This window comes from Gouania willdenowi, chromosome 19 (assembly GCF_900634775.1).
Source record: "Gouania willdenowi chromosome 19, fGouWil2.1, whole genome shotgun sequence".
Lineage (NCBI taxonomy): Eukaryota > Metazoa > Chordata > Actinopteri > Blenniiformes > Gobiesocidae > Gouania > Gouania willdenowi.
Genome location: NC_041062.1, coordinates 10,350,367 through 10,376,923, shown reverse-complemented (window position 1 = coordinate 10,376,923; position 26,557 = coordinate 10,350,367). Strand labels below are relative to the sequence as shown.

The 26,557-nt window shown below is 40.6% G+C and overlaps 2 protein-coding genes and 2 long non-coding RNA genes across 6 annotated transcripts; 2 read left to right on the top strand and 2 right to left on the bottom strand.

Moving 5' to 3' along the window:
• The first annotated feature begins 829 nt into the window (after nt 1-829).
• On the top strand, nt 830-21,234 carry LOC114481894 (uncharacterized). The gene is made up of 3 exons (XR_003676282.1): nt 830-964; nt 15,615-15,694; nt 21,145-21,234. It is a non-coding gene; the product is annotated as an uncharacterized LOC114481894 (long non-coding RNA).
• Nucleotides 3,445-16,545, bottom strand: adam8b (ADAM metallopeptidase domain 8b). Of its 3 annotated transcripts, XM_028476953.1 has the most exons (23): nt 16,370-16,544; nt 14,904-14,998; nt 14,712-14,785; nt 14,509-14,587; nt 14,351-14,427; nt 14,110-14,287; nt 13,837-13,902; nt 13,708-13,770; nt 13,468-13,637; nt 13,119-13,200; nt 12,827-12,969; nt 12,401-12,587; nt 12,225-12,314; nt 8,925-9,123; nt 8,761-8,863; nt 8,200-8,368; nt 8,056-8,136; nt 7,583-7,667; nt 7,394-7,505; nt 7,171-7,309; nt 6,862-6,903; nt 6,619-6,669; nt 3,445-4,960 (listed from the first exon to the last, which is right to left on the bottom strand). In XM_028476953.1, exons 1-23 carry the CDS (start codon nt 16,401-16,403, stop codon nt 4,835-4,837), a joined length of 2,445 nt encoding a protein of 814 aa, XP_028332754.1. In that variant the 5' UTR covers nt 16,404-16,544; the 3' UTR covers nt 3,445-4,834. The 3 variants fall into 3 exon arrangements, with proteins under 3 accessions (XP_028332754.1, XP_028332757.1, XP_028332756.1); XM_028476956.1 differs by lacking the exons at nt 12,827-12,969; nt 13,119-13,200; XM_028476955.1 differs by lacking the exons at nt 3,445-4,960; nt 6,619-6,669 and having other exon boundaries at nt 6,862-7,012; nt 16,370-16,545.
• Nucleotides 17,186-26,534, bottom strand: tubgcp2 (tubulin gamma complex component 2). The gene is made up of 18 exons (XM_028476952.1): nt 26,386-26,534; nt 25,435-25,601; nt 23,775-23,903; nt 23,534-23,704; nt 23,046-23,199; nt 22,771-22,978; nt 22,403-22,602; nt 22,123-22,312; nt 21,868-22,013; nt 21,564-21,744; nt 21,307-21,487; nt 21,017-21,189; nt 20,252-20,380; nt 20,068-20,188; nt 18,920-19,063; nt 18,640-18,738; nt 17,964-18,121; nt 17,186-17,515 (listed from the first exon to the last, which is right to left on the bottom strand). Exons 2-18 carry the CDS (start codon nt 25,582-25,584, stop codon nt 17,440-17,442), a joined length of 2,610 nt encoding a protein of 869 aa, XP_028332753.1. The 5' UTR covers nt 25,585-25,601; nt 26,386-26,534; the 3' UTR covers nt 17,186-17,439.
• LOC114481893 (uncharacterized) lies at nt 21,364-24,075 on the top strand. The gene is made up of 3 exons (XR_003676281.1): nt 21,364-21,505; nt 21,599-21,736; nt 23,791-24,075. It is a non-coding gene; the product is annotated as an uncharacterized LOC114481893 (long non-coding RNA).
• Nucleotides 26,535-26,557: the final 23 nt, after the last annotated feature.

The window sequence follows — 26,557 nt, the reverse complement described above, 5'->3', positions numbered from 1 at the left end:
AAAGATTTTGGAATATTTTTTCTGAGGTACGGTATAAAAACAGAAAAGTTTTGGAATATTTTTTTCTGAAGTAAGATATAGTAAGACAAACTGGAAAAAAAAATATTCGAAGATAAGGCATAAAAACAACTTTTTTCTGAAATAAGGTTAGTAAGGGAAAAAAATGGCGAATTTTTTTTTTTTCCATAGGTAGGCGTATAGTAAAGCATAAATATGGAAAATCTTTGGAATCTTTTCAGCGGTAAGATTATAGTAAGGCATTAAAATTCAGATTTCCCCCCCTGAAATAAGGTTATATTAAGGCATAAAAATGAAAAATCTTTGAATTTTTTTTTGGAGGTAAGATAAATAAGGCATAAAAATGGAAGAAAAAAAAATCAGATTTTTTTTTCCGGAGGTACGGTTATAGTAAAGCATGAAAATGAAAATTATTTTTGATTTTTTTTCAAGAGGTAAGGCATAAGAAATAAAAATGAAAAATCGTTGGAATATTTTTTTCTGAAATAAGGGTATAGTAAGGCATATATATATATATATAATAGTAAAGCATAAACATGGGGAAAAAAATTTTGAATAATTTTTCTGAGGTAAGATTATTGTAAGGCATAAAAAATGGAAAGATTTTGGAATATTTTTGTCTGAAATAAGGTAATAGTAAGGTATAAAATTGATAGATTTTGGAATATTCCCACGCTACAGGGGGAGCTTTTTATTACTCAAAGTCAAGAGATCTGATTGGCTAACGCAACTGGCTACACACAGCGCGGATGGAGGCTGCTCTGTTGATTCGCGTGACGTCACTCACATTGCTGCATCGCGAGAGCCAGAGCCGTATAGAGCTATAGATATAGATATAGAGCGCTAAAAATGCCCATGTTTTGTGTAGTTTACGGCTGCTCCAATCGTTCTAATCGAGAAAAGGAACACAGATTTTACAAAGTACCGAAGATTGTCATTCACAAAGGTGAGAAATGTAAAAAGCTCACCGAACAACACCGTAAAAAGTTGATTTTAAACCTACGTCTGCGGTCGGGAGGAGCAGAGTCTGCTGATGTCCGTGTCTGTAGCGACCAATACCAGAGGTATGTTAGCGAGCTAACTTTGTTTTTATGGCTGTGTTTATATAGCATTAGGTTGTCGTTAAATGCTCATTTACTATTATTTACCTTATTTCTTTCACCCCTGCTGCACACAGTAAAAGCTGAACACCCAAATGCTAATTTCACTACATGTCATAAAGTTTTATTCAGTAATCATATGTATCATGTGACAAACATCATGTATCCTTGAGGGGCGTTGGGGGTGCTCGTCAGTACGGTATAAAAATGGAAAAATTTTGTTTAAATTTTTTTTTCTGAAATAACATATTATGACATAAAAATGAAAAAAAAAAAAAAAGTTTTTCCTCAGATAAGGCTATAGTAGGGCATAAAAATGGAAAATCTTGTGAATTTGTTTTTTTCTGAGGTGAGACCAAATCACTGACACATACTAATATATGAATGGGGCCCATTACTCTGTATGTGCCACTGGGGCGCCAGGTAGCCCCCGGGGGCCCCATTTTTCAAATGACTACTCCTCCGTTAATGTTTGTTTAAGCGGGCTGTAATTTGACATGGATATTCTATAAACTGATGTCAAGAGCCTCTCAGGGACATTTTTGAAAGGAGGGGACGAGGGCCCACCCCCTTTTCCTGTAATTTCAAAATTTATCAGAACATAGTCGTGTGATATATCGTTTCAAAGGCAATTCAACGTAGATTATGATATCATGTCGTACAATTTAAGTTGGTTACTCAGTGGAACCGAGTCATTTGACTGAATTCTCGGGAAAGTGGTACGTGCTATTCGGCGCGGAGACGTTCAGTGGGCCCGGCCATAGTTAATCTGTTTTTAATTGAGAATATCATTGGAATTGATTTTCAGGGGGAAAATAATATTTTTTATTGTAATTGAAAAAAATGCTGGTCCCTGTAATCATAATGAAGTCGTAATTGAACATGGATAATTAAAGATGTATTTGTAATTGAAAAATGTAATTGAGCCCAATCCTGACACACACAGGGTTAATCCTAAAGTTAGAGTGTGTGTGTGCGTGTGTGCGTGTGTGTGTACACTAAAGCAGATGTGCTGCTCCCTGTGAGCAACAGTCCAGATGTTGGGCTCATTCGGGGGATTTTTCTTCACTCACGCTGATGTCATGTTTGGCCTGAATACTCGGATACTTGGACTCCCTCAACAATTGATTACAATCCTCTGAAAAACTCAGATCTTATTAACAACAAAAGCAGCTGAGTTTGTGTGTTCTTCAAAGTAAATATACAAAAATCATACAAACACAACCACAGCAAAGTGTGTGTTTTTTTTTCCTGCGTTAATTCTCACATTGGTCATTATTCTGAGTGTTGGTCATGTGACCAGTCGCATTTTTGTGGCCCCGCCCACTGCCATGTCTCTACTTGATTATTCATTTACACTAAAATATAATTATTCAAATAATTTCATGTATATTTTTTATTCTTTGGACATAACCATGCTGACATATAAAGAATCAAATGTAATTCTATTTTAAATTCTAATGTTTAGGATCAAATAAACACATTTGTAATCACTGTATAATCAAAACACTAAAATAATGATTTCACAAATGTATATAGTTGAGCGAACATTTAGTTTTAATAATTGCAATTTAAAACAACTGAATTTATTCCTGCATTCTTCTGTAGAAAAATATGTTGAAATATATAAAGAGTTTGAATAGAGCTTACAGACCTTTGATGAGGCAGCTGGAAAAGATGAAACCATGAGTGAAGAGTTTCTGCTGCAAACAGGAAGTGATGGAGCAGATGTTCTGTTCACTCCGACAGGTTTTAAATTAATTAAAGCTCATTTAAAAGTGATGTAAAGTTTGGCACTATTTCAAACTATTGAGGCTGAGTTTGTTGTTGTTTTTTTTATCTTAACTTTATCCATTTACTTTAAATTGCAATCATATGGTAATTAATAATTATTATGTTTTATGATACCGAAACAGTCAAAAACCCAGTGAATGTCTCCTAACCCCTGCAAACCCAACCTGGCAACGCAGCGTGTTGCCTTTCCTCTCTCTGCTCAGTGTTTTTTTAAATGAATAGAATAATCTAGTTTATTATTTATTTGTTTTTGCGTTCTTAACCACATACTTTAGAGATTCTAAGTTCTGTCTTTGACAGAGTTTCCTTCTGATGATAAATAAGACGCCATTGCCCTGATGAGACACAACAAATACTCCATTCACTGCACGTTTATGTCGATTCAAGCCAAGAAACCACAATCGTTGTAAAGCCATTGAGCAGCAGATGGACTTTGAGGATCCATCATGAGGTCTGAAGATGCACAAAGCAGCGTTTAAACCTCTCACATATGTTTTATTTAAACACATTTCCGCTCCAAACAGAGACGATATGGATAAGATGTTTTTAATAACCACATCAGATCAAACACACACAAATACCATGAATTAAAACAACAAAAATACACAAATGTCCTCATCTGTACCCGGATAAGACGCCCGTGTTAGGAGGGAATATGAAACACACCGTGAGAAAAAGATGGAAGTCTTTCATGGCACATTTAATCTTTTCAGCGAGGTATTGCCTAAACGTCGCTACATACTAAGCTAACCTGAACATACAAACTGCATTTCAATGAAAAATCCAGATAAATAACTTCAGCCGAGATTAAAAATATCAATAAGAACTCTTTTTAATCCACGAGCTGCAAATAAAGTTTAAAAAGTGCATCATAAGAAGATAAAAATGTTGTTCAGGTGTTAATGGGATGAAGTGGGAACAAATGAAGGTGATTTAACTCTGGATGAAGAATAAAAAGCTGCTGATGTCACACACACACACACACACACACACAATGTAGTGTGTGCAGTCACATGACACATTCCTGACACTGTGATTGGATCATCTGAGCAGGAACATGAATACACACGTAGCAACACATCATCACATGACTCCTACATTCACAGTCATGTGACTAACATTACATCGATTGGTCCAAGTGCTTCATTCACTTACTGATCAATATTTATAGCTCCAATGTTTCCCATGAGAAAGCTTTGTTTCTATATTATTAGTCATGATCAAATAAAGATATTTTAACATCATGTGACCAACAGACTTAGTCTTCTGATGAAGTCATAAATGTTTCCACATAGATCTATAGATACACATACATACAGTATATATGTATGTGTTTGTATATAAATATCAATGTGAGTAAATGTATATATTTATCTATATAATGATTAAAGCTTTAAAAGCATTAAACACTAAGTTTTAGAATCACAAACATTGGCTCCGTACTGAGCTTTTAAAGGCAGTACTTCAGTGTAACTATAAGTACAGTATTATTACTTCACGAGTACAGCACTTATCATCACAGCTGATGCTAGGCTAGCATGCTAACCTGTGTTTTTCACAGTAGTGATTGTGCTTGTTAGTAAAGCTGCAGGTTTGAACTAAAATGCCATTAATATTAATAAAATTAATAATAAAAACATTAGAATTACAGTTACAGTAACATTAAATAAAGGAGATCAAAGGAATTGTACCAAAGTAAAAGTCTGAGCTTTCTTTACTTTGTTGGAGTCAAACTGGGATCAATGGAGCATCCAGAGAGGAGTGATGAAGAGGAGGATCAGATTAATCAGCTGTGCTCCTCTTCCTCTTGGTCTCAGTGAGTGGGAGTTTTTCCCTCAGTAAGGCCTCAGAGGAGCAGACGTTCACAGTGTGTGATTGGAGCAGCTGACACGCAGGACGATGTCTCTGCTCCAAACACAACCTCAGGGGAGATTCTGGGTTTGAGGCTTGGCTGATGTCAACAGAGGAGAATTGGAATCAATCCTGGCAGGAGGAGTACTAGGCTTGACTGGAGGCACAGGTGGAGAACTGAGCCTGGCTGCGTTCAACTGAGCAAAGAAAACAAGATCGTTTTAAACTTTAGCAACTAAGATGTCTTCAACTGTTTGTAATCTTCAACTAATGTCTGTGTGTAGCACAGTTACAAACTGAATAGTAAATGCGTTATCTTGTGACAGCAGCTGCCGTCATGTGGCGTGGGCTCACATTCACATAAACAGTTTTTGGTTTGTGTAGTAAATGTCCCACTACCGTACTATCCACTACAAACTGAATGAGTATATACTGTCTACTATATACTAGCTAAGTATGATTTGGATAATGAATGATCCAAATGAAGTATACTTCCAAGTTTCCCAAGATGCATTTGGAAACTACAAGGACATAAACCTGAAGCACACTGAGGCTAAATATCTGTTGATTTTCCACCTTTGAAAGTTCTGAAAACATTTGAAGTGAGAAAATGACCAAGTAGAATATCAACATGTGCTCATTTGATCCATAAAACTCACGTAGACACATTTAATTCACACATTTTCAGAGATCCTCCATTGTGCTACTGACTAAACTTCAATATTCCAGTAAACAATATATTGGTTCCTTCAACAAACAGTGACAAAATTTCTGCGAAGACATACCTGCACATTTTAGTGAAAAAGCAGAAAAGGTTTTGAATAAAAAAAATAAAATAAAGAATAAAAAAAAAATTCGATACTTAGCGCGAACATATCGATAATTGATTGTGTGAAAAAAATATTGCGATATATCGCCGTATCGAGATATTGTCACACTCCTAGGATCCCCCCAGGGGTGTGTTCTGTCCACCCTCCTGTTCATTCTGTACATGGACAGTTGCCGTGTAACTTAGAAGATTAGGTTCTTGATTAAGTTTTCAGACGACACAGTCTTGGTGTCCTTACCTTCAGGATCTGATATGAGTCATGGCCCTGCGTTGACAGAGTTTGTTCGATGGTGTGACAGTAACTATCTTATTTTAAACGTCTCAAAAACCAGGATATGGTTATTGATTATAGATGCAACACAGCGCCCTCCCTGGGCAGCATTGTCATTCACGGTGAAGTGGTTGAAGTGTTGGAGAAGTACGAATATCTCAGTTCTTGGATTGACAACAAGTTGCGGTTTGATGCTAATACAGACTCCATTTTTAACGCGGTCCGCAAATAAAATGATCCTCTGCAACTTTTACTGCTATTTCGTAGAGAGTCTTTTAACTTTTTCATTTGTTTGCTGGTTCAAGGAGTTGTCTATGAAAGATAAAAACAAACTGGGGGTTTGATCCCAGTCTATACCTGGCTGCGTCGAAGTGTCCTTGGGCAAGACACTTGAACCCTAAGTTGCTCCCAGTGGTCGACTAGCGCCTTGCAGTGCAGCTCAGTCCCATTGGTGTGTGAATGGGTGAATGAGCTGATATGTAAAGTGCTTTGATACTACTTCAGTGTAGGGATAAAGCGCGATATAAATCAAGTCCATTTACCATTTACTTAAAAATGTCCCTTTAATAGTATACATCCTGGTATTTCTCACCTAATACCATACATTTAGAGGTCATAATTAGTATGAGTAGTATGTTGTGATGACATCATCAACACAGCCTGTGTCCTCCATGACAGGTCACCAAGTGAATTCATACACCAACAGGTCAGCTGATCTAACAGGAAGTGAGTGGAGTTGATGGCGTGCTACTCACCGAGGCTTTGGTCAAAAGAGGCAAAGGTTTGGATGGAGGTACAGGTTTGTTCTGTGGTGAAGAAACACAGGAGCATGTTGACATATTTACATTTTTAAATATTTACATAATTACATGTTTACATCACACAAATGATCTGCTCTGCTTTCTTTTTACTTTTAAGGACAAACTGTTTAGACTTTTCCCCCTATAGTGCCCTGTTTAAAGGGATGAGGAGGACACATCAGGCACTAAATGACTCACCAAATCAGTGTGTGGTGTGGGCGGAGCCTGTGAGGATGGTCTCTGCAGGAGACAAATCACTGTTAACACTTGAACCAATCAGGAAGCAGCAAAGTGCGGGTATGGAACCACATGTGGCTCCTTAGGAAGGGGTCCTTTACTGATGGAACAGCTGCAGTTAGCACAGTGTTAGCAGCATGTTAGCAAAGTGTTAGCAGCAGTGTTTGCAGTGTTAGCAACAGTGCTCGATGAAAAATGTTGAGTTGTGTTTAAAGCCTAAATCAGAATGATCAGTTAGCATTAGCATTATTAGCTTGGTGTGGTGAGTACCTGAGGAGCCTCTCTGGCCATCAGAGGTCTACAGGCCTGTGTAGCTGTGCTGGTCATAAACGTTGGAGAACTGATGTCAGGTCTCTGCCTCACACTGGACGCACACGTTAGCTTCACCTTTACTGTAGGGGGCGCTGTCCTGTACGTGGTACATCATACACACCCAGGGTTAACACACCACTGTGTGTGTGCGTGTGTGTGTGCGCGTGTGTGTGTGTCCGACCTCTGGGCTTTGCTCCTGTCCACCTTCTTCCAACATATCAGCCCCATCAACACACCGACCAATAGGAGGAGAGAGAGGGATGCACACACACCCACTATCATCCCCGCCTGACCTACACACACACACACACACGTACAGATCAAAGGGTTGTGATCAGTGTGTGTGTGTTTAGGGTGAGGTGGTTCATACCTCGTTGTGATTGGTTGTACTGGGTGTGGCAAAGGGGCGGAGCCCAGCCAGCGTCACACTGACACTCCTCCTTATGGTTACACACCTGAACACACACAGCAACACAACCCCAGTGTTAGTTACTCCTGTCACTCGCGTTCAGTGTTGGATAAGTTACTTTGAAAAAGTAATTAGTTTCAAATTTCTTAGTTACTGCCTCAAGAAAGGAACTAAGTTACATTACTGTTGGATTACTTCCTCGTGTCACAAAAAAATAAATATGTATTTTTTTACGTTTTATTAAAGCCATTTAAATAAAGGTCAACTTCAAAGTTGTTCAAAACTGTCTCACATGACAGAACATTAAAGTAAATTATTTAATTAGGCTATTTACCATTGCTTTCAACACTACTTGCTTAACTAACACCTGAATTTATTTTGAACAAGGCAAAGGTAATTATGCTCCTGTCACTAACGTTCATCCTGTCACTCACCCCGTGGTTGTTGCACTTCTTTGCACAGTCGTCACTCCGGCCATATATGGACACATGCACACACCTGTGCTGGAAACACACCTAAACACACATGTTCAGATGAGCCCCCCACACACACACACACACACAAACACACACACACACCTGCTCAGGTCCACACGTGGCTCCTTCAGGAACCATGTCGAGGTTCCTGGTCTTATCGTTGTCCACCGCTAACTTGCACTCTGCACCAAACAGTGTGTACAACGCTCTCTTCCCAGTGATGGACTCTTCTCCTCCTCCTCCACAGAAGATGGAGCCACACTTTACATTCCTGAGGTGTGGGAAACAGGTTCAGCTCTTTAGACCAATCAGGTTCTCTCATTTAGCTTCAGTATCTCATATTCAAACCTGATTCACCGCTACATGCTGAAAGCTAAAACTTAAAATGCACACAAAGCGTCACTCACAGCTTAGTGTGAGAACACCTTGCATTCACATGGATGTGTAGTTCACATGTTCACTCACTAGATGGCGCCACAAATGAGACACCCTGATAGGTCGCTCTGGTGCATAAGTTCCTCAGTTTTATATGAAAAATTGTAGGATTTATAATCTGTAAAATAATGTGAATCACATTTTGCTTTTATTTTTGAGGATATTTCTATATCTAATAACATTTGGTAATCTGCTTATTTTTCACAATAAAAGTTAGCTCATACGTACGCTGTAGAGCAGGAGGCAAAGACCCGCCCATTCCTGCCACAGTTGGCTCCTGCCTCACCGCGTTTGTTCAGATCAAAGCATCGATCTGACGCTACACTGGAACCTGGACACACAGCAAGTTAGTGCATGTGTGTGTGTGTGCGTGCGTGCGTGTGTGTTAGTACCTGGTCCAAACAGCCTCCAGCAGTGGTGTCTGTGTGTAGGACATCGTCCCTGGTAACAAAACCCAGGGTCCTGGTTGTAACATGGTCGTCCGTTCATGTGATAGTTGTCGACTGGACACTGGGCTGAGGTTCCACTGCAAAACTCTGGGAGGTCACAGTCCCCGACCGACTCCCTGCACACGCTCCCTGGAGCCCTGAGCTGAGGACAACAACAGCCTCTAATAACACCTGGGGGGTATTGCACAAAACCAGGATAGGGGATGAAGCCTGGAAAAATCGTCTATCCTTTATAAACTTATCCCCAAGTCAGTTGAACGAAAGACGGCCAAGTTTATCCAGGACAAGTAACCATGGTGATTTAACCTCTGCAGCTAACCTGCTGCAGAGCAGGTTAACAACCAGGATAAAGTTATCCCTGCTGTGGCTCTGCTGTCAGTGCTGTGAGAAATGAGTGTTCACAGAATATCCATGGTTTTTCTACATGTCTGTTGACTTTTGGTTTTAATAATTTTTATTATCATAGTTTATATTTAAAGATGAAAAGAACATATAAAAAAACATGATTGAGCAATGAAAAAGAAAAGGAAGATGGTTTATTAGGAATATTTTCCTTATTAATAAAACATCAACACTGAAAAGTTACAGAAGTGTGGACTAAAAATAAGAAAATGGATACTGTACTGTTGGATCTGAAGGGTTTCATATTATTCTGACTTCACTTTTTAACTTTACAATAACTCTATTCATTTCATTTATTTTCTGTCAGGCTTCTAGCTATTTTGTAATACTAATAAATCTTGTGGAATTACTGTCAGAGGTATGATTTAAACGGATTATTGGAGTTATGCTTTTTCTTTTTGTTAAACTATAGATGACAAATCCTTTCTTGAAAATTATCTATACGTATATGTAACATATCCTCGGTATAAGTAGCCCAAACATGTAGAATTAATAAAGTGAACTGCTTTAGTTATAGTTAGAGGAGGTGCACTTTTCTAAATAACTGATTATTAGATTTATACTTTTTTTAAGTTTATCATTGAATAGAATAGACCTTTATTGATCTCCCAGAGGTGAAAGTCACAAAAAGTCAAAAAATGGTAAGTATGTTAGCCGAGATACAAACTCGATTCTCCCGCACAGGAGGCTAGCATTACAGTATAACATGACTTTGCATATTATGCATTGATACGGTTGGTTATTGTCTACCAGCCTCTATCTCTCCTTTATAACAGCTCTACTGTTCCTTCTTTTTCCTTTTCATGTCTTTTCTTTCTTCATACTGATGCAGAAGCAGCAGTTGTTCAACAGATGTAAACGAAGCTGCGCGTCCGTGATCCATACTTTCATCAATGATTCTGTGATCGAATTCATGGTCTTCTTAAGAAAGCTGTGACCGCCCACTTATCTCAAACATCCATAGCCGGCTTCACTAAGCCTCGTCTCCTTATCCTGCCTCGGCAAACGTGCAACCAATTTATCCAAGATAGCACCGACCAGACTTTGTCGAACCACGCATTCTCCTTTATCCTGGATGTATTTATCTGACTTTTTGTGCAATGCCCCCTGGTTCCCTTCACATGAGGAGTTTACATGTTCTCCAAAGGGTTAAGCATTCTTTTTAACAGTTCTAATGGTGTCACAGCACTGTTTGCAGTAATCTGTTGCTAACGCGACTCAGAACTGCTTCCTTTTTACAACTTCACTGCTCACATGGCTATTATTATTATTTTCATTAGCATTGTCCGTGTTAGCATTATCATGTTTTAGGGGTTGTTAGTAGGGATGTAACAATTCACGATAGGATTCTCTCACGATTTATTTTACAAAATGAGACTGTAGACAAATGATGACTGAAAAATATTCTTTTTATTTCTTCAAAAATAAAAATACTGTACTATTTTCTTTTATCTTTCATTGTCAAAAGAATCCCTTGATAAACTATGCAAAACAATGCAATTTAATTAAAAATAAATCCTGAATGAAATAAATAAAGAAATAGTACAAATGAAGAAGAAGCATATTCATTTAAATTCTGGCTCTACAGTAAACTATGCAAAACTGCAAAATAGTTCCTTTTGTTTTTAAAAGTGCAACTGAAAATGTATTTTGTGCCTTAACAATTGGACTTGAAAAACAAATAATATGAATAAACAAACTATGGCTTTCATTCTCTCTCTCTTGTTTCTCCCTTTCCTCTCTGTGCTCCTCTTGCCTTGGATTCCCCATGTTCTTTCTTTCTCACTTCTGGGGAAGCCAAAATGCTTCCACACTTCTGATTTGTAACACGGTGGTGTGTCCTGAATTTCAAATTCTAAATAGATAAAAAATAAATAAATTTTTAACTGCCTCACGATTAATCTTTACAACCCAAGTTGTTAGCATCATTGTTGGTATGGTTGTCATTGTTAGCATTATTGTTGTTAACGTTGTCATTGTTAGCATTATCATTAGCGCTGTTGTAGCTAGCGTTGTTGTTAGCATTGTTGGTAGTGTTGTTGTTTTTGTTAGCACTGTGGTTAGCGCTGTTGTTGTCACCGTTGTTGTTGTTAGCGTTGTTGCTAGTGTTGTTAGCATTGTTGTTAAAGTTGTTGTTAGCATTGTTAGAGCTGTTGTTAGCATTGTTGTTGTTAACGTTGTTAGCATCGTTATCAACTGATCTTTAAGGCTTGACTTAGATTATTGCAGAGCGCTCACACCAGGGGAATACGCGTGTGTGTGTTGGAGCTGAGCTATCTGTTAGATCCTGTTTACTCAGCTGCTCCTTCAGTGACCAACCCACTGAATTATCTGTGTTGTATAAACTTTCTTTTGAGGAAGGATGTGGTGAGTTTCAAAGGGAGTCGTCCTCTGTTTCCTGTCGTTATTTCACAGCTTTGACCACTGTGTGTGTGGACCTTAGACAGTTTGAGTTTTCAGATGAACTTCATGTATTTATAGTTTAACTTTAAACATAAATATAGAGTTGATGTCATTTCCACTCTACCGATTCGTTGATGTTAACTCGTACAAACGAAGTCGACTCTTTAATAGTTGTTTTTTTAAATACTTTGCAAAAAGCATAATTTTAATTTTAACAGATGTAAAACAGTGAAAGTTGCATGATGGAAATAAAAAAAGAATAAAGATGCTTTTAAAAAGAAAACAATCATAACTTTGAAATGGCAAAATAGGAAAAATTGATTTTTTAAAATAAAATTTTAAACTAAAGCTACGTTTTAAAAAATGAAAACATAGCTTGGCCTTTCAAGTAGAAATATGTTTATAAAATAAGAGCTGAAATGCGAGGTGTTTCTTTACCTGACAGTTTTCACAGCACTGTCCATGAGCACACTGGGATCCTGTAGAGAGACGACACGTGGCAGCGTCACAGCACGAGTTGGTACACTCCTGTCAACAACAACAACAGACAGTCTGTATTAACGTCCCGCTCCATCAGCCTGTCAGTGGAAACATGAAGCAGGTCATGTGTTCACCTCCACGCTGCCACAGTCACACTCCTCCCCGGGGTCAATCAGAGCGTTCCCACAGCGCCGCTCCACGCCAACGCTCCTGATGGTCACGGGCGGGTCGAGACACACGGGCTGTGCTCTGGCCAGGAACTCCCTCAGCTGGTCCACGCTGCAGCCACTGAAGAACTCTGGGAACACCTGGTTCCCCGTCCTGAGGGACAGACAGATCTTCACTGCACCCCTTTCAAAATAGGAGCTTTTCTTTTTAGTAAGCTAATCAGAAAGCTAATCAGGCTCTGATTCGCTGCTATCTAATGTAGCTAACATAGCTACTGTAGAGCAGTGAGTCCTAAAGCTTGTTGTGTTGAAGCTGGATGTGGAGCTTCATCATGAACCAGGTTCAGGTCTGAGAGTCACCTGAACTGGTCCTGATGTAAATAAAAAGTTCACCTGAGGCGGTCGGCCATTACACAGTTCCCGCTGCTGTAGGACGGACCACAAACACATCCGGAGCCGTCGTGGGACAGACCGAAATTATGTCCCATCTCGTGTGCAATGGTGGAAGCCAGGCCGAGGACATTAGCGTGGTGGTCCTGAAAAAAATAAATATATATATATATACTGTAATATAACACGCTGAAAAACACTTGAGGCATTCAGGGAACCCAGTTCATTTACTAACAGGAAGAGACAGAGATAGAGACATTTAGCAAGAAGAGGAAGAAAACAGGAAGTGTGTTACCTGGTTGACTCCACCAGAGTTCTCGGTGCACATAGCAAACTTGTTTGCTAAACCGACCGTGTCTCCATCGAAGTCCCTCCCCCTGAGCACAAACATTCAGGCCACACCCACACCACGGGCAGCAGTACTTATTTACATCAGTAATCTGAGTACTTGTGTCAGTAATCTGAGTACTTGTGTCAGTAATCTGAGTATCAGTAATCTGAGTACTTGTGTCAGTAATCTGAGTATCAGTAATCTGATTAGTGGTGTCAGTTATCTGAGTATTTACATCAGTAATCTGATTACTTGTACCAGTAATCTGAGTGTCAGTAATCTGAGTACTTGCATCAGTAATCTGATTACTCACGTCACCAGTTGAGCGTTGTCATGGCGACTCCTCTTCAGCAGGTCGGTCTGACGCCACAACAGGAAGTGGTCCAGAGTGGTTTCTGAGTCCATGTCCACGTGGATCAGGTCCTCTTTGCTCCACATCTCCAAACCCACCAGCACCACACGGATGTTCAGAGGCCGGTAGAGCTGCAGGAGAGACCCAGACTTTCAGGATCCACCACACCAAAATGGGCCAGAGACCACCACCTGAACCAACCTGGTCCACATGGTTTACCGCTCCCAGGACACGAGACTTGGTGTCAGCACCGTATCGTTGGTACTGTAGAGTTAGGAGATAGAAGGTCAGAAGCTGGTCCTGGTTCAGGTTCATGTCACAGAGACTCACCTCACTGTGGTCCACCACCACAAAGAGCTCCACGAACAGAGGAGCCCCCAAGACACCTTTGGACTTCTGAAAGAAACCATCAGAACCAGCAACAGCTTCAGCACCAACAACCACTGATCCAGGCTAATGCTAACTTACCCACCACCTAGACCTTAACAGTTGCTAATGCTAACACTAACTCACTCAGGACGTGGACCTGGACCTGAGCAGTCGCTAACGCTAACTCACCCAGGACCTGGACCTGAAGAGTTGCTAATGCTAACGCTAACTTACCCATGACCTGGACTTGAAGAGTCCAGCTAGCCTTGGCCCTCGGTCCTGATCCAACAACACACTGTCATTGGTGGAGCTGCTGGTCATGTGCTCCTGTCTGTAGAGGGCGTGGTCATCGAGGTCCGTGCGTCCCAGAGGCTCAATCAGGTAGAGCTGTGACCCCGTCCACAGGGAACCTCTGTAGGGGGAGACGGTTCAGACGAAGCCACTAACCAATCACAACATGCTGCTGGTTCACTACCTGAGACCAGAACAAAGAGCCATGCTGACCCACGAGGAGGCCATGCCCACAACCTGTCCCTGATAGAAGCAGTGGTCCTGGAACACACACACACACACCACACCACACAACTGTCACAAACAGACACACACACACCCACACACACAGTAAAATCTTACCTGGTTTAGGGGTGTGGCCACTTGTCGTTCTCCATTGTGTGAGTAGAAAGTTTCAGTGAAGCCCCGCCCAAGAAGTTCACTACAACCAATCAGAGGAGACCAATGTTTGATTCATTCATCCATTTGTTCATTTATTTATTTATTAACTCTTTCATTCATTTACTCGTTCATTCATGTAAAGCCGCTGCTTTAGAGGACGTCACCTGTTTTTCTGCAGGTGGATTGTGTGAATCCTGCCTTCGATGGTCAGCTCATAGTCAACGGTGTCAGGATAAACCTATTATCATTATTACATTACATTATTATAATTAGAAATATTATTATCACTACATTATTACATATTATCATTCTGATGATAAATCTTGTTCGTCCAATCAGAGATCAGAGTTGCTCACCTGTCCGTCCTGTGGGCTCCGCCCCCATCTGTGAGGACGAATCACTTCGTAAAGCTCGGCGTGAGGTAGCGTCGCCATGGCAACAACAAAAAACGCTATGAACAAACAACAATAATTATCCTTCACATTATGACCTCGCTCTGTATCAGCAACAGACACAACATCCAGTAATATTATGATGTATCATGAAATATTTTCACAATAAGAGTCCCACTTACAGGCCATACACTTCAAAATAAAAAAGATAATGATTTATTTAAAATTATTACATCATATTTTTAGAAAGAAGTAACTTCTGTTATTGATTAGCCTTCAGTGTGTGAAACTAAGATCCAAAGTCCATATACGTGACTAATTAAAATCAAACTAAAGTTCTGGGACAGATTTTGAGCCGATTCAGTTCTCCTCCCAGTCAGCAGGGGGCAGTAGGTTACAGAAACTAACAGGACATTTTAATATCTATTTAACGTTATTGGAGACACTGAACTTACTGGAAAAATAAAATATGAGTTATTCAAAATAAAGGTATATATTTATATTTTATTCAGACACATGCACGTGACCTGGGCTGATTTTTTTGCTTTGTTTAAATTTAATTAAATTTTAAAAGACACTTTAACAACATAGTTATGGTAATCTATCTTTGAATGAACTAGTTTATCATGGAAATGTACTTTGTGTAACACATTTTAAACTGTGTGTGTGATGCAGACTCACAAACCGAGGATAAGAAGAACTGATCTGAATCCTCATGCTGACAGTTTGTGCACAGCAGCACCTCCAGGAATAAGGTCAGTGTTTGAACATCACATTTCAAAATAAAGCAACACTCACAATACCTATTTGTGTGAATTGAAATAGAATAATATTCTGTTTTATAAGCATTTTGTTTCATTAAAATGCTTTCAGAAAGTGAATGTATCAAACTTAAGGTCCGTGGGCCACATGCTGGTCCTTTAGGCACAAAATCTGGACTAAGGCACAGGGTAAAAATGTATTAGAAATGACAGGATAAAGCTAATTTATTATCTTATAATAATAATAATCTGTGAGAATCAAAACAAAAACTCCAAACAAAGGAAAAAATGGTCCGTGACGTAATCAAAATAATAGATTTCATATTAACTAAAGAAGCAATGCACATTATTTAACATAAATATAAATTAATGTGAATGATTCTTTTTGACATTTTCTTTAAAAACCTTTTCAACTTATTCAGTGACTCAGTATGAGCTCAGAATTCAGATAAAACTAAAGCTCAGAAAAACTCCAATGACTAAGATAAGAGTCGTCAGGGTTCGTCAGAGGACTTAAACTAAAACTATAGTGAACTAACGTGAGAGTGATGATGGATCCTAACTTTAATCTCTCTTCCTGGCGTTTCTTTCTTCTTCCTCCATTACTGAGCTCTAAACATTTAACTTTAAAAAAAAAGTGAATATTTGACCGTTAAAGCTCAGTCTCACCGCGGCTCAGCCACACGGACGTCCCGGTCCTCATGGCTCCGCTCCACCGACCTTCCGTCCGGGGCCAGATGAAGGAGCTCCTCCTCCAGGCCCCGCGGTGACTCTATCCCCGCAGCTGCGGACAGAGCTCCCGCCTCCCAGTGACTCAATCCCTGCCTCCCGCTGAGTGACTCCCCGCCTCCCAGTGACTCAATCCCTGCCTCCCTGTGAGTGACTTCCCGCTCAGGATTCACCGGAATGTGAGCGTCACATTTCTGGGATGAGTGTGAATAAACTTCAAAATAAAAGCCTTTTTTTTTTAGATTCTAACATGTTTAGCTTATTTCAACTTTTTTAACTTTATAAACAATGTTTTGCCATTTTCCCAACTTATTTAGATTCATTGTTTCAGATTCGTCAAATTAATTCAACAAATGTTTTCACATGTTCTGCCATATCTCTTCTTATTTTTCTAATGCTTTGCTAATCTAACAGTAATGCTAAATGAATGCTAGGTTAATGCTTAACGAATGCTAGGTTAATGCTTAACTAATACTATGTTAATGCCTAGACTAATGCTTAGCTAATATTAGACTAATTGGAAAGTTTTTATTTGTTTGGCCTTATACATTTAAACTATTCCAAAAAACAGCTCATCTTCTGAGGGAGAGGTTGTGGGTTTGAATCAGTGTGTGAAGCTTCTCTGACTGAGTAAATTATGTTACAGTTCACCTGCAAACTTATGATTCAGCTCAGGATTTAGAGTCAAACCTTTGGTCTAATCTTTAAAATAAGCTTCAGAATAAAACAGTAGTGAGTAAATTAACTAGGCACATGTAGTCAGTAAGTATTGTTTTATTATGTTAGTATTTACATGGTCATATCTTATTAACAGGAGAGACAGGAAGCACACAAACAAAATATAAAATGTGTAACAATGATAAAAACAAGTGCGGTTTCTAATCATCCAATGTCTGCTTTAATGTGGGAACACACACACACACACACACACACACACACACACACACACACACACACACACACACACACACACACACACACACACACACACACACACACACAGAGTGTAGCTATGCTGCAGCTTTCTGACTGCGTTCCACGGCCATGCGTTCCAAACGCTCTGTGTAGAACCCGTTAAAGTCCAGCCTGTGACACAGACACACACAGAAGATAAGCTACCACACAACAACATACAAAATTTAATATACGGTTAAATTGGCATAAATAAGCATGAAATGTGTTTAAAAGAGGTTAAAAGTGACAATAATGGGTCAACATATGTGACATTAGGTGGAAAAGTGGTAAAAAGGGTTTATTAGTGGCATAAATTGGAGTAATGTAGCAAAAATGTATTAAAAGGAGCAAAAATGTGACAAGAAAAAGTGATAAAAATAGGTTAAAATATGGTGAGTTTGGTGTAGTTGCAGAAAAAGAGTTAAAATAAGGAAAAATGGGCTCAAATTGTTCAGGAAATATTCTGTTTCTTGAATGCATCTGGCGACCCCCTCCCAGTGTCTCACGACCCCAACTGAGGCCATGGCCCTAAGGTTGAGAACCCCTGCAGTAGGACACAGATGTGTGCAGGTGTTGTCACCTGTAGATGATGCTGATCATACTGTGTTCACAGTCATTGGTGCTGTAGATGCTCAGCTTGTCCAGAAGCTCCAGCAGCAGAACGCTGAAGTTACTGGTAAACTTTCCTATGGTGGCGTCCAAGCTGGCGTCTGATTGGACGGCGTTCTCGGACAGCGACTGAGGCAGAAACACACACGCACTTTAGAAGCTACACACAACTCTCCACATGGAGTAAAATCAGACATGATACGCACTTTCACATAGAGCTGCTTTTTCATTTGTGCATTTTTAAAAATACAATTAAAAAAAACTAAAAATCACTGCAGTTGTAGGGTTTTGATGATTAACTTGAAGAAATGGTGAAACAAATGTTGCTACAATACAAAAAGTTGGATGTTGGTTTGATATATTTGTTAAAGTTTCCTATTATCATTATGAGAAATAACTAGGGTAAATTGGAACATTTTGAGATGACATTATTTACAACACAAAAGTACTGATACTGATTCACAGGTACCAAGTATCGGTTCAAATGTGAAAGGTTCCCATCCCAACCTAGTAGTACTAGTTTTACTAGGAAAGGTTTTTGGTGCACTCATGCACGAGTAGAGCTACTTGCCAACTAGTGACACCTTTTACTTCACTAGTAGAGATTAACTATGGCAGGTTTCTCCGTATAGAGGTGTGTGTGATACCTTAGTGTTGGTCCTCTTCTCCTCTTGGCCCTCTCTCTGACCTGTGTCTGCTGAAGTCTGCTGACAGAGTCGTTCTGCCCTCATTCGCTGAGTGAACCTCTGAAACACAACATTCACTCATTCATCCTGATCCAGATAATTTTACACACATCTGAGAAGGTTTTTTTACTCAAAGTTTTACAGCATTTCTCACATATGAGCTACAGACAAAAGGAGCGCGCACACACACACACGCACACACACACACACACACACAGAGGATGGGGGCGTGTCCTCTCACCTGCATGCAGCTGGTGAACATGACGCAGACGCTTATGAGTTTGGAGAAGATCCTGAGGAGCTCAGGGTTGGTGAGCATGCAGTCCTTTAGGCAGTTGTCCAGGAAACAGGTGTGATGGCAGAGTACGTCATCTATGTTGGACGCCTACACACACACACACACACACAACATTAGGTGCCCACTATAGCAGAGGTTCTCAACTCAGAATATCTTTTCAACAATTTGAGCCCATTTTTGCTCATTTTTACCCTTTTTCTGCAATGACACCAAACTTTCCATATTTTAACCTATTATCACTTTTTCATCCCATATTTTTGCTCCTTTTAATGTATTTTTGCTACATTACTCCCATTTCTGACACTTCTCCATCACATTTTAATACCGTCTGCACATTTTTTCCACTTCCAAAACATTTTTAGCACTTATAAACCCTTTCCACCACTTTTCCACCTAATGTCACATATGTTGACCCATTATTTTCTTTTAACTTTTAACCTCTTTTCAACATATTTCATGTTTTTTTTTTCTAATTTAACCACCACATTCACCATTTGTCATTTTAAACTAATTGTTCCAATATTAACAATTTGAACCCCTTTTACCACTTTTTCTGTCCATTTTTGTCCACTCTAATTTGCAATTTTTAACCAATTTCTGTGGTTTTTAAAATCACATTTTACCACCTTGACCACCATTTTTGGTCACTTTTAACCCATTTTATTTCTGATTAAAACAAGGATTTCCATCTTTAAGATGACTACATACTATGGCCCAAATAATAATAAACCTCCTGGATAACCCGAATCAGAATCAGAAATGTTTTTAATGGCCATGTACAGTTTTAAGGACAGTACAAGGAATTTGTCTTGGTAGTTGGTGCACAAAACAAACAACAAAAACAGTGGTTATTATTCAGATGAATAAATAAATGTGGTTATTACAGATTCATAGACCATCATTTTGCTGACTTTATGGATGGTCCCCAAAAAGCTCTCCCCTTTATTCCCCCTTATAGATGGCCCTGTCTCCACATGACTGTTCTTCAATGTTCATGTCTGTGTTCAACCACTTTCAGCTACAGTGGGTGTCTCTGGATCCTTTATTTTGAAAAGGTTGAGAACCACTGGTCTAAAGAAGGATCCACTCACCGTCTTCAGGTTTTTCTCCATGCTGTGCCACGTTGGCTCCGTCACCTCAAACATCATGTAGTACTGAATGTTCTGCACAAAGTTCAGCATTCGCTGTCGGAGTGCGAACGCGGCTGAGAACCTGCATATAGGAAAGTGTACGTGAGCACGTGTGAGGGCTGAGCTCTCCTGGAGGACATCTCACCATTTGGCCGAGTGCAGCGAGTGCTCCTTGAAGTCTTTGTTGCTGATCCAGACGTTGCAGAGTAGTCGCTCGACGTGTTTGCAGTAGAACATGTGACGGAACAACATCTGGTACCTGGTGAGGGCCTTCCTGTGGGGGGGGGGGTCCGACAGGAGTGAGCAATGACCATTAGCTCCGCCTTCTTTCTCTGCTCTTCATCTTCCTCTAGGTTTCTATTGCTTTTCTTTAGCATTGTTTTATGTGACTGTGGATAAAACAAGGATGTGTAGGAGACCACGCCTCCCAGGAAGAGAGGATATTATAGTGATTCCCAGGAGAATTATTTCATACAGATAGACGACTACAGCTACTCTTTCCTGTATTTGTGTCTGCTCCAACAGATAAAAAAATATGGAATTTCATGGAAATAAGAATTGATAAAAAGTTTAAACTTATCCATAAGATGAAATTTTAAGATGTTTCGTTTGTAGATTTGTTCAAATGTCATGATGTCATTATGTTGATTAGAAATAGGAAGATAATAAATTAATTCAGAATTTTCAAAATAGAGCAGCAAATGGTTTAGTCATTAGTTCTAACACAGTAACACACATGCATGGTTGAGAAATGGGTTAATGTGGATTTATGAGTAATAATAAAGCTATGGGTGTATTGATTACATATAAAATGTATTGATTACATATAGAATGTATCCATGTCTCCTTAAGTGTGTGATAAACTTCAGGTCATGTGACATCAGTATGTGGAGCAGAGCAGCATCTAAACCTGTTGATGATGAGCGACAGCGGCCACTTGACAATGTAGTCGAAGGAGAAGGCCTCCAGCCCGCTGAGGGCGGAGTCTGTTGGCTCAGCGTTAATGATGGACTTCTCCTGTTTGGTTTCTATGGCCAGGACACGCAGCAGCTGAGTGATGACGTCATGAGGCATCAGATCGATCTGTTAATGGAGACAAGGAGACACAGATCTACGTCACATAGAAGTATAATAATAACGTTCAGTTTGTTTGAACATTTAGTGATTTGACTCTGACAGGAACACATCTATTCTTTCTACCTTCAGGTCGTCTTTGAAGGGGTCGGTGTTGGCCGTACTCATCCTCAGAGCCAGCTCCAGCAGAGCCTCCAGTCGAGGAGGGACGATGTCATCCACTGGCTTCTTCAGCTCCTCCTCCGTCAGGTCCATGAAGTGCACGAAGAAGTCTCCTTTATCCATGAGGAAGTAGTGTTTGATAGACCTGAGGACACAGAGGGAGGTGTGTGTGAGCCTCAGGCTGCTCTCATGGTTGTGTGTGTGTGTGTGTGGGGTTTGACCTCAAACGAGACACCAGCTCCTTCTCCTCCATCAGGAAGTCCAGGAGGACCTTGCTGGCGTAGTTGTAGGCCTTCTCTATCTGCTCCACGTAGATACGCTCCTTCAGCGTGTAGAGAACCTCCTTAGCATCAGGACACGTCACGTCTCTGCCACACTCTCTCACCACATTCAGGTATTTACCTGCACACACACACAGACCTTAGCTCCTCCCATCAAACACAACGCACACTTTAGCTCCTCCTATCAAACAACAGGGAGCATGCGGTGCTTGTTCTTCACGCGGTGTACATTTTGTACTATTACCTGTACTCAAGATCTTGTCGGCCATCTTCTGCAGGAAGGAGGGGATGCGGTGCTGTACGATGGTGTACCTCTGGTCCCAGTACTTGTCGTTGTAATCCTCTTGGATCTTCTCCTTCTGCAGCTCATGCTCTTCCACCATGAACTCACTATGGACACAAGTTAACTTCATGTAAGCGTTAGCTCATGCTTGTGCAGGATTAGTAATGGACTAGTAATGAACCAGTGATGGACCAGGAGCTGGAGGAGGACCCTGACCTGTAGGGGTCCTTGATGATGCCCCTGTAAATCCACTTCTCCAGGACCTCAAAGTAAGGCACGCTGGCAGCCTTGGTGAGGTAGAGGCACAGCTCCTGGGCCTGGCTGTCTCCTGTGTAGTTGAAGGTGCGGTCGTGGAGGAGGCTGAGGGTGGAGCCACCCATACACTCACCTTTATCCACCGAGGACGCTACAAACAGAGCTCCGTTATTAAACACTGATGCTAGCACAGCTCGCTCTGAGCTAGCTCAATCATTAGGTTGATCTGAGGACCTCGTACCGATGGAGGCCAGGATCTCCATGGTCCTCATGGTGGGCTGGATGTAGAACCACAGCTTCTGCAGGGACAGCAGGTTCTGCCTCTGCAGGTGCTCCAGCTGAGTGACCAGGATCAGGTACTCCTTTATCAGGGTCCTCATGGCCGCCGTCAGGGCGTGATTCACCTGGCCGTACTCGAAGGAGGACTTCTCCTCTATGAAGCTGCACAGGAGGAACATAATTATTATTATCCTCTATTCAGCTGCCCCTTCACACAGGGAAACACCAATATAGAATATGAATGCACTACATACTCATTTAGACGTCACACTTAGTATGAGTAGTACGTTAGGATGACACACAGAAACAGACAGGGATGTGTGTCCGTACCGTGTGACGGTAGAGTAGTACGAGGCCACTGGGAGGATCCTGTTCACCAGTTCTTTCACAGACATGTCCAGCGTGGCGTCTACGATGAAGGAGCGGTTCTGGCGGCCCAGCACAGGCTGAGCGCTGACATCCCTCCCGTCCACTCCAATCAGAACAAACAGCAGGTCCTCCACCAGAACCTGCTCCTGGGCAGCCAGCGGCAGAGAACCTGCGGAGAACACAGTAGTGAGGGGTGCCCAGAGGTTCTCTGAAGTCACTCTGAGGTCACAGCTCACCCACGGGCGCTGCCGGATCCGCTGCAGGGCCAACGATGAAGTCTCCCAAGAGAGCAGGCCGCTCGTACACCCAGTTAGGGAACACCGGGTTGGGCTGGGACGGGTTCTTCTTGTTGTGTTTGTCCCTCAGCAGCTTCCTGGTGACCTCAGCTGGCTGCAGACGATCCACCAATAGGAGACAGTTTACAAACTGTAGATTCATTTATGGTCACTTTCAGCTTCATCTTTTATCTAGACCAGGGGTTCTCAACTTTAGGGTCAGGACCCCATTTGGGGTCGCGAAACGCTGGGGGGGGTCACCAGATGCCTTCAAGAAACTAAGAATATTTATTTTTAAAATTTGAGCCCATTTTTTACCTTTTTTCTGCAACTACATCAAACTTGCCATATTTTAACCTATTTTCATCATTTTTTTCTTGCCATATTTTTGCTTCTTTTAATGCATTTGGGCTTGTGGAGATTAGAGGGTTTTAATTGTGGACACTGACCAGAGGAGCGCTGGATCCAGCCGTCACATTGCCCAGCTTCTTCCTCAGCTCGTCCAGCTCCTGCATGGACATCTTGGTGGTGGTGGGGGGCAGGGTGAAGCTGGAGGTGGAGGTGGCATTGGCTGATGACTCCACCCTGTCTTTGGCGTTGTGCTGCAGACACTGCAGTGTCTGTAGAGCAGTGAGATGTTTAAAGCCCACTAAGCTCCGCCCCCTGACTCTATCTGCTGAGCAGCCTTACCTCTTTATCTTCACAGAGCTTAGACAGGAGGTACACCAGGGGGTCCAGGGTGCGCACATTCTTCGACTTCAGCTCTTCGTACTTTCTCAGGAAATCTTCTGGCGTTTTGGTGAACTCGCCAAGTTTGACCTGCGATGAGACGAGAAGCAACGTTAAAGGTAAGGAAAATTTATTTGTATGGCGCATTTCATACACAATGCAACTCAATGTGCTTTACATTTCTGCAACAGAAAACATTCAACAGCTTAAAATCTATAAGAACATCATTTAAAATAACCTGTAAAATCATTAAAAATCATCATCAAACACAACAACACCAACATGACCAAAAATCTCCCTCTCAATCATACGCAGTAGAGAAAAAAAGTGCCTTTAACTTTTGATTTAAAAATGTTCACATTGGATGCTGACTTCAGCTGTGCTGGCAGTTTGTTCCACTTCTTTGCAGTATAGCAACTAAAAGCGACATCACCATGTTTACTGTGAGCTCTGGGCTCCACTATCTGACCTGTGTCCATAGATCTGAGAGACCTGCTGGGTTCATACCTGACTAACATCTCACTGATGTATTCTGGACTAATGTGTTCTGACCTCTTTGTTCTGGTTAAGACCCGAGCTGCAGCGTTCTGAACCAGCTGTAACTGTTTGAAGCTCTTTTGGGAGATTCCTGTCAGAAGACCATTACAATAGTCTAGTCTACTGGAGATAAAAGCAGGGACCAGTTTCTCCTGATCTTTCTGAGTCATTAAACCTTTCCCTCTGAATATGTTCTTTAGGTGGTAGAAGGTTGTCTTTGTGATAGATTTGATCTGACAGCTGAATGTCAGATCTGAGTCAATCAGAACACCAAGGTCTTTGACTTGGTCTTTAGCTTTTAAAGATTGAGACTCAAGATACTTGCTGATAGCAGTCCTCTTTTCCTTGTTACCAAAGACAATCACCTCCATCTTGTCATGATTTAGTTAAAAACACGCCCACAAAGCTCCACACAGAGCCTGTGTTGTCCCTCTAACGGAAGTGAAAGATCAGTAAAAAACTGGCTCGTGAAGGTCCTGTTGTTGCCTTTAAACCACTGACACCAGACATTTACAAATTACATCGAATAAAACCAGCACCTCAAAAACCAAAGGATGTGAATGTGTGAGAAGAACTTACTGATCTGTTATTAGTTTATTCAACTACAGCTGCAAACTCTACTCAATAAAAGTAGATGAATACTGCCCTCTAGTGTCCGTGGTTGAAGCAGCTTTACTCAGACCTTTGATGTGAATGCAGTAGGTGTGTTATTACTAAAGCTCCACTCAACCAACCATTCCATTACAAACACAATTTAAAAATTCAAGATTGAGATGTAATGATGCATTTAACTCCTTTCAATTTGAATACGTCAATAATTGATTTAACTAATAGATTTTCTACTTATAACCTTCTCACAAACCATTTTTTCTTTTTACAGTCTATGGGTTGAACTAAAGACACATCGGCTACATTCTGGTCAGACGGGTTCGGGACATGTTCTGTCGGGTTCTCTTTTTTTTTTACTGTGCTGTATCCACTTAAATACTCTTATTTACATAGATTTTTAGCCTATTTAGGAATTATCCTCACATCCCTTGAATACAGATATGATTGGATGCTCCATGCTGCCCCGCCCACTCACCTTGGCGCTGTGTGCCGACACCGTGGTGGTGACGTACGGCGTGCGGTGCTTCTGCAGCAGGTCGATGTATCCCTCAGCGCCGTCGCCTCCTCTGACCTGCAGCAGGCTGAGCAGCTCGTTCACGTCGTGGTGGATCCTGAACTCACTCATGGCGTCTGCTGAGCGTGCTTTTATTTTGAAATCAAAGTAAAAGAAACAGGCAGTAAATCTTCACTGGACTTTCAGTTAAAGCAAGAGTCCAGAACTCACTCTGGTTTCTAGAACAACATTTTACTAAATAGAAAGTTTGATCATTTTTAAAAAAAAAATCTGTAAAGATAAAAATTAAATCTTAAAATGTGTTAACTCCTGATAAACCAAACAACTTTAAGGACTTAAATCAACATTCAGAAAATTCTGAACCCAAACAAAAACTAAAAACTTACAATAGTTTATCTTTTGTTTTAAAAATGAAAGCAAAAAATATTTCCAAATGTTCTTCTGTACAATATTAATGTACCTATAAATGTGTTTCAAACTGGATTTTTGCTGGAACACAAATCGTTGAATGGAGAAATGTTGCTGTTAAATCAGAATAATGAAGTGAATGCTTATTGTTCTTATTTGATTATTATAATATATACAGTTTTTAATATTAATTAGCATTATTGTTTAACTGTTGTTTACACGTTTAAACTGGCTTTTACATTCCAGTGTAGAACATGTGTGCAATCTGTAGTTTTAAGTTTAAATGGAAAAGAAAACCAGACAGTTTGAGATTAAGATGTTAACATTGAAGGATGTGTTTATGAAAGGATGATGATATGATTCACAGTTAGCATCTCTAAGCTAAAGTTAGCGCAGTGTGAGGATAATAGCAGCCCTGCCTAATTAAACAACACATTACCACACTAATATAACTACACTAACACTGTGCTTACGGTGTGTTTATAGGACACGATGGTGTTTTACCTGTTTAAGGTGTTTAAACCCGCAGGTCCAAACGCGCCAACACAAATTCTTCTGCTTCTCTTCTTCTACTGCTGCTGCATGGAGACACGTGACCACCACGCTTCGCCCCCTACAGGGCAGAACATGTCCCTGCACCTACAATTACCACATTTAGAACAAGAACACATCCTAG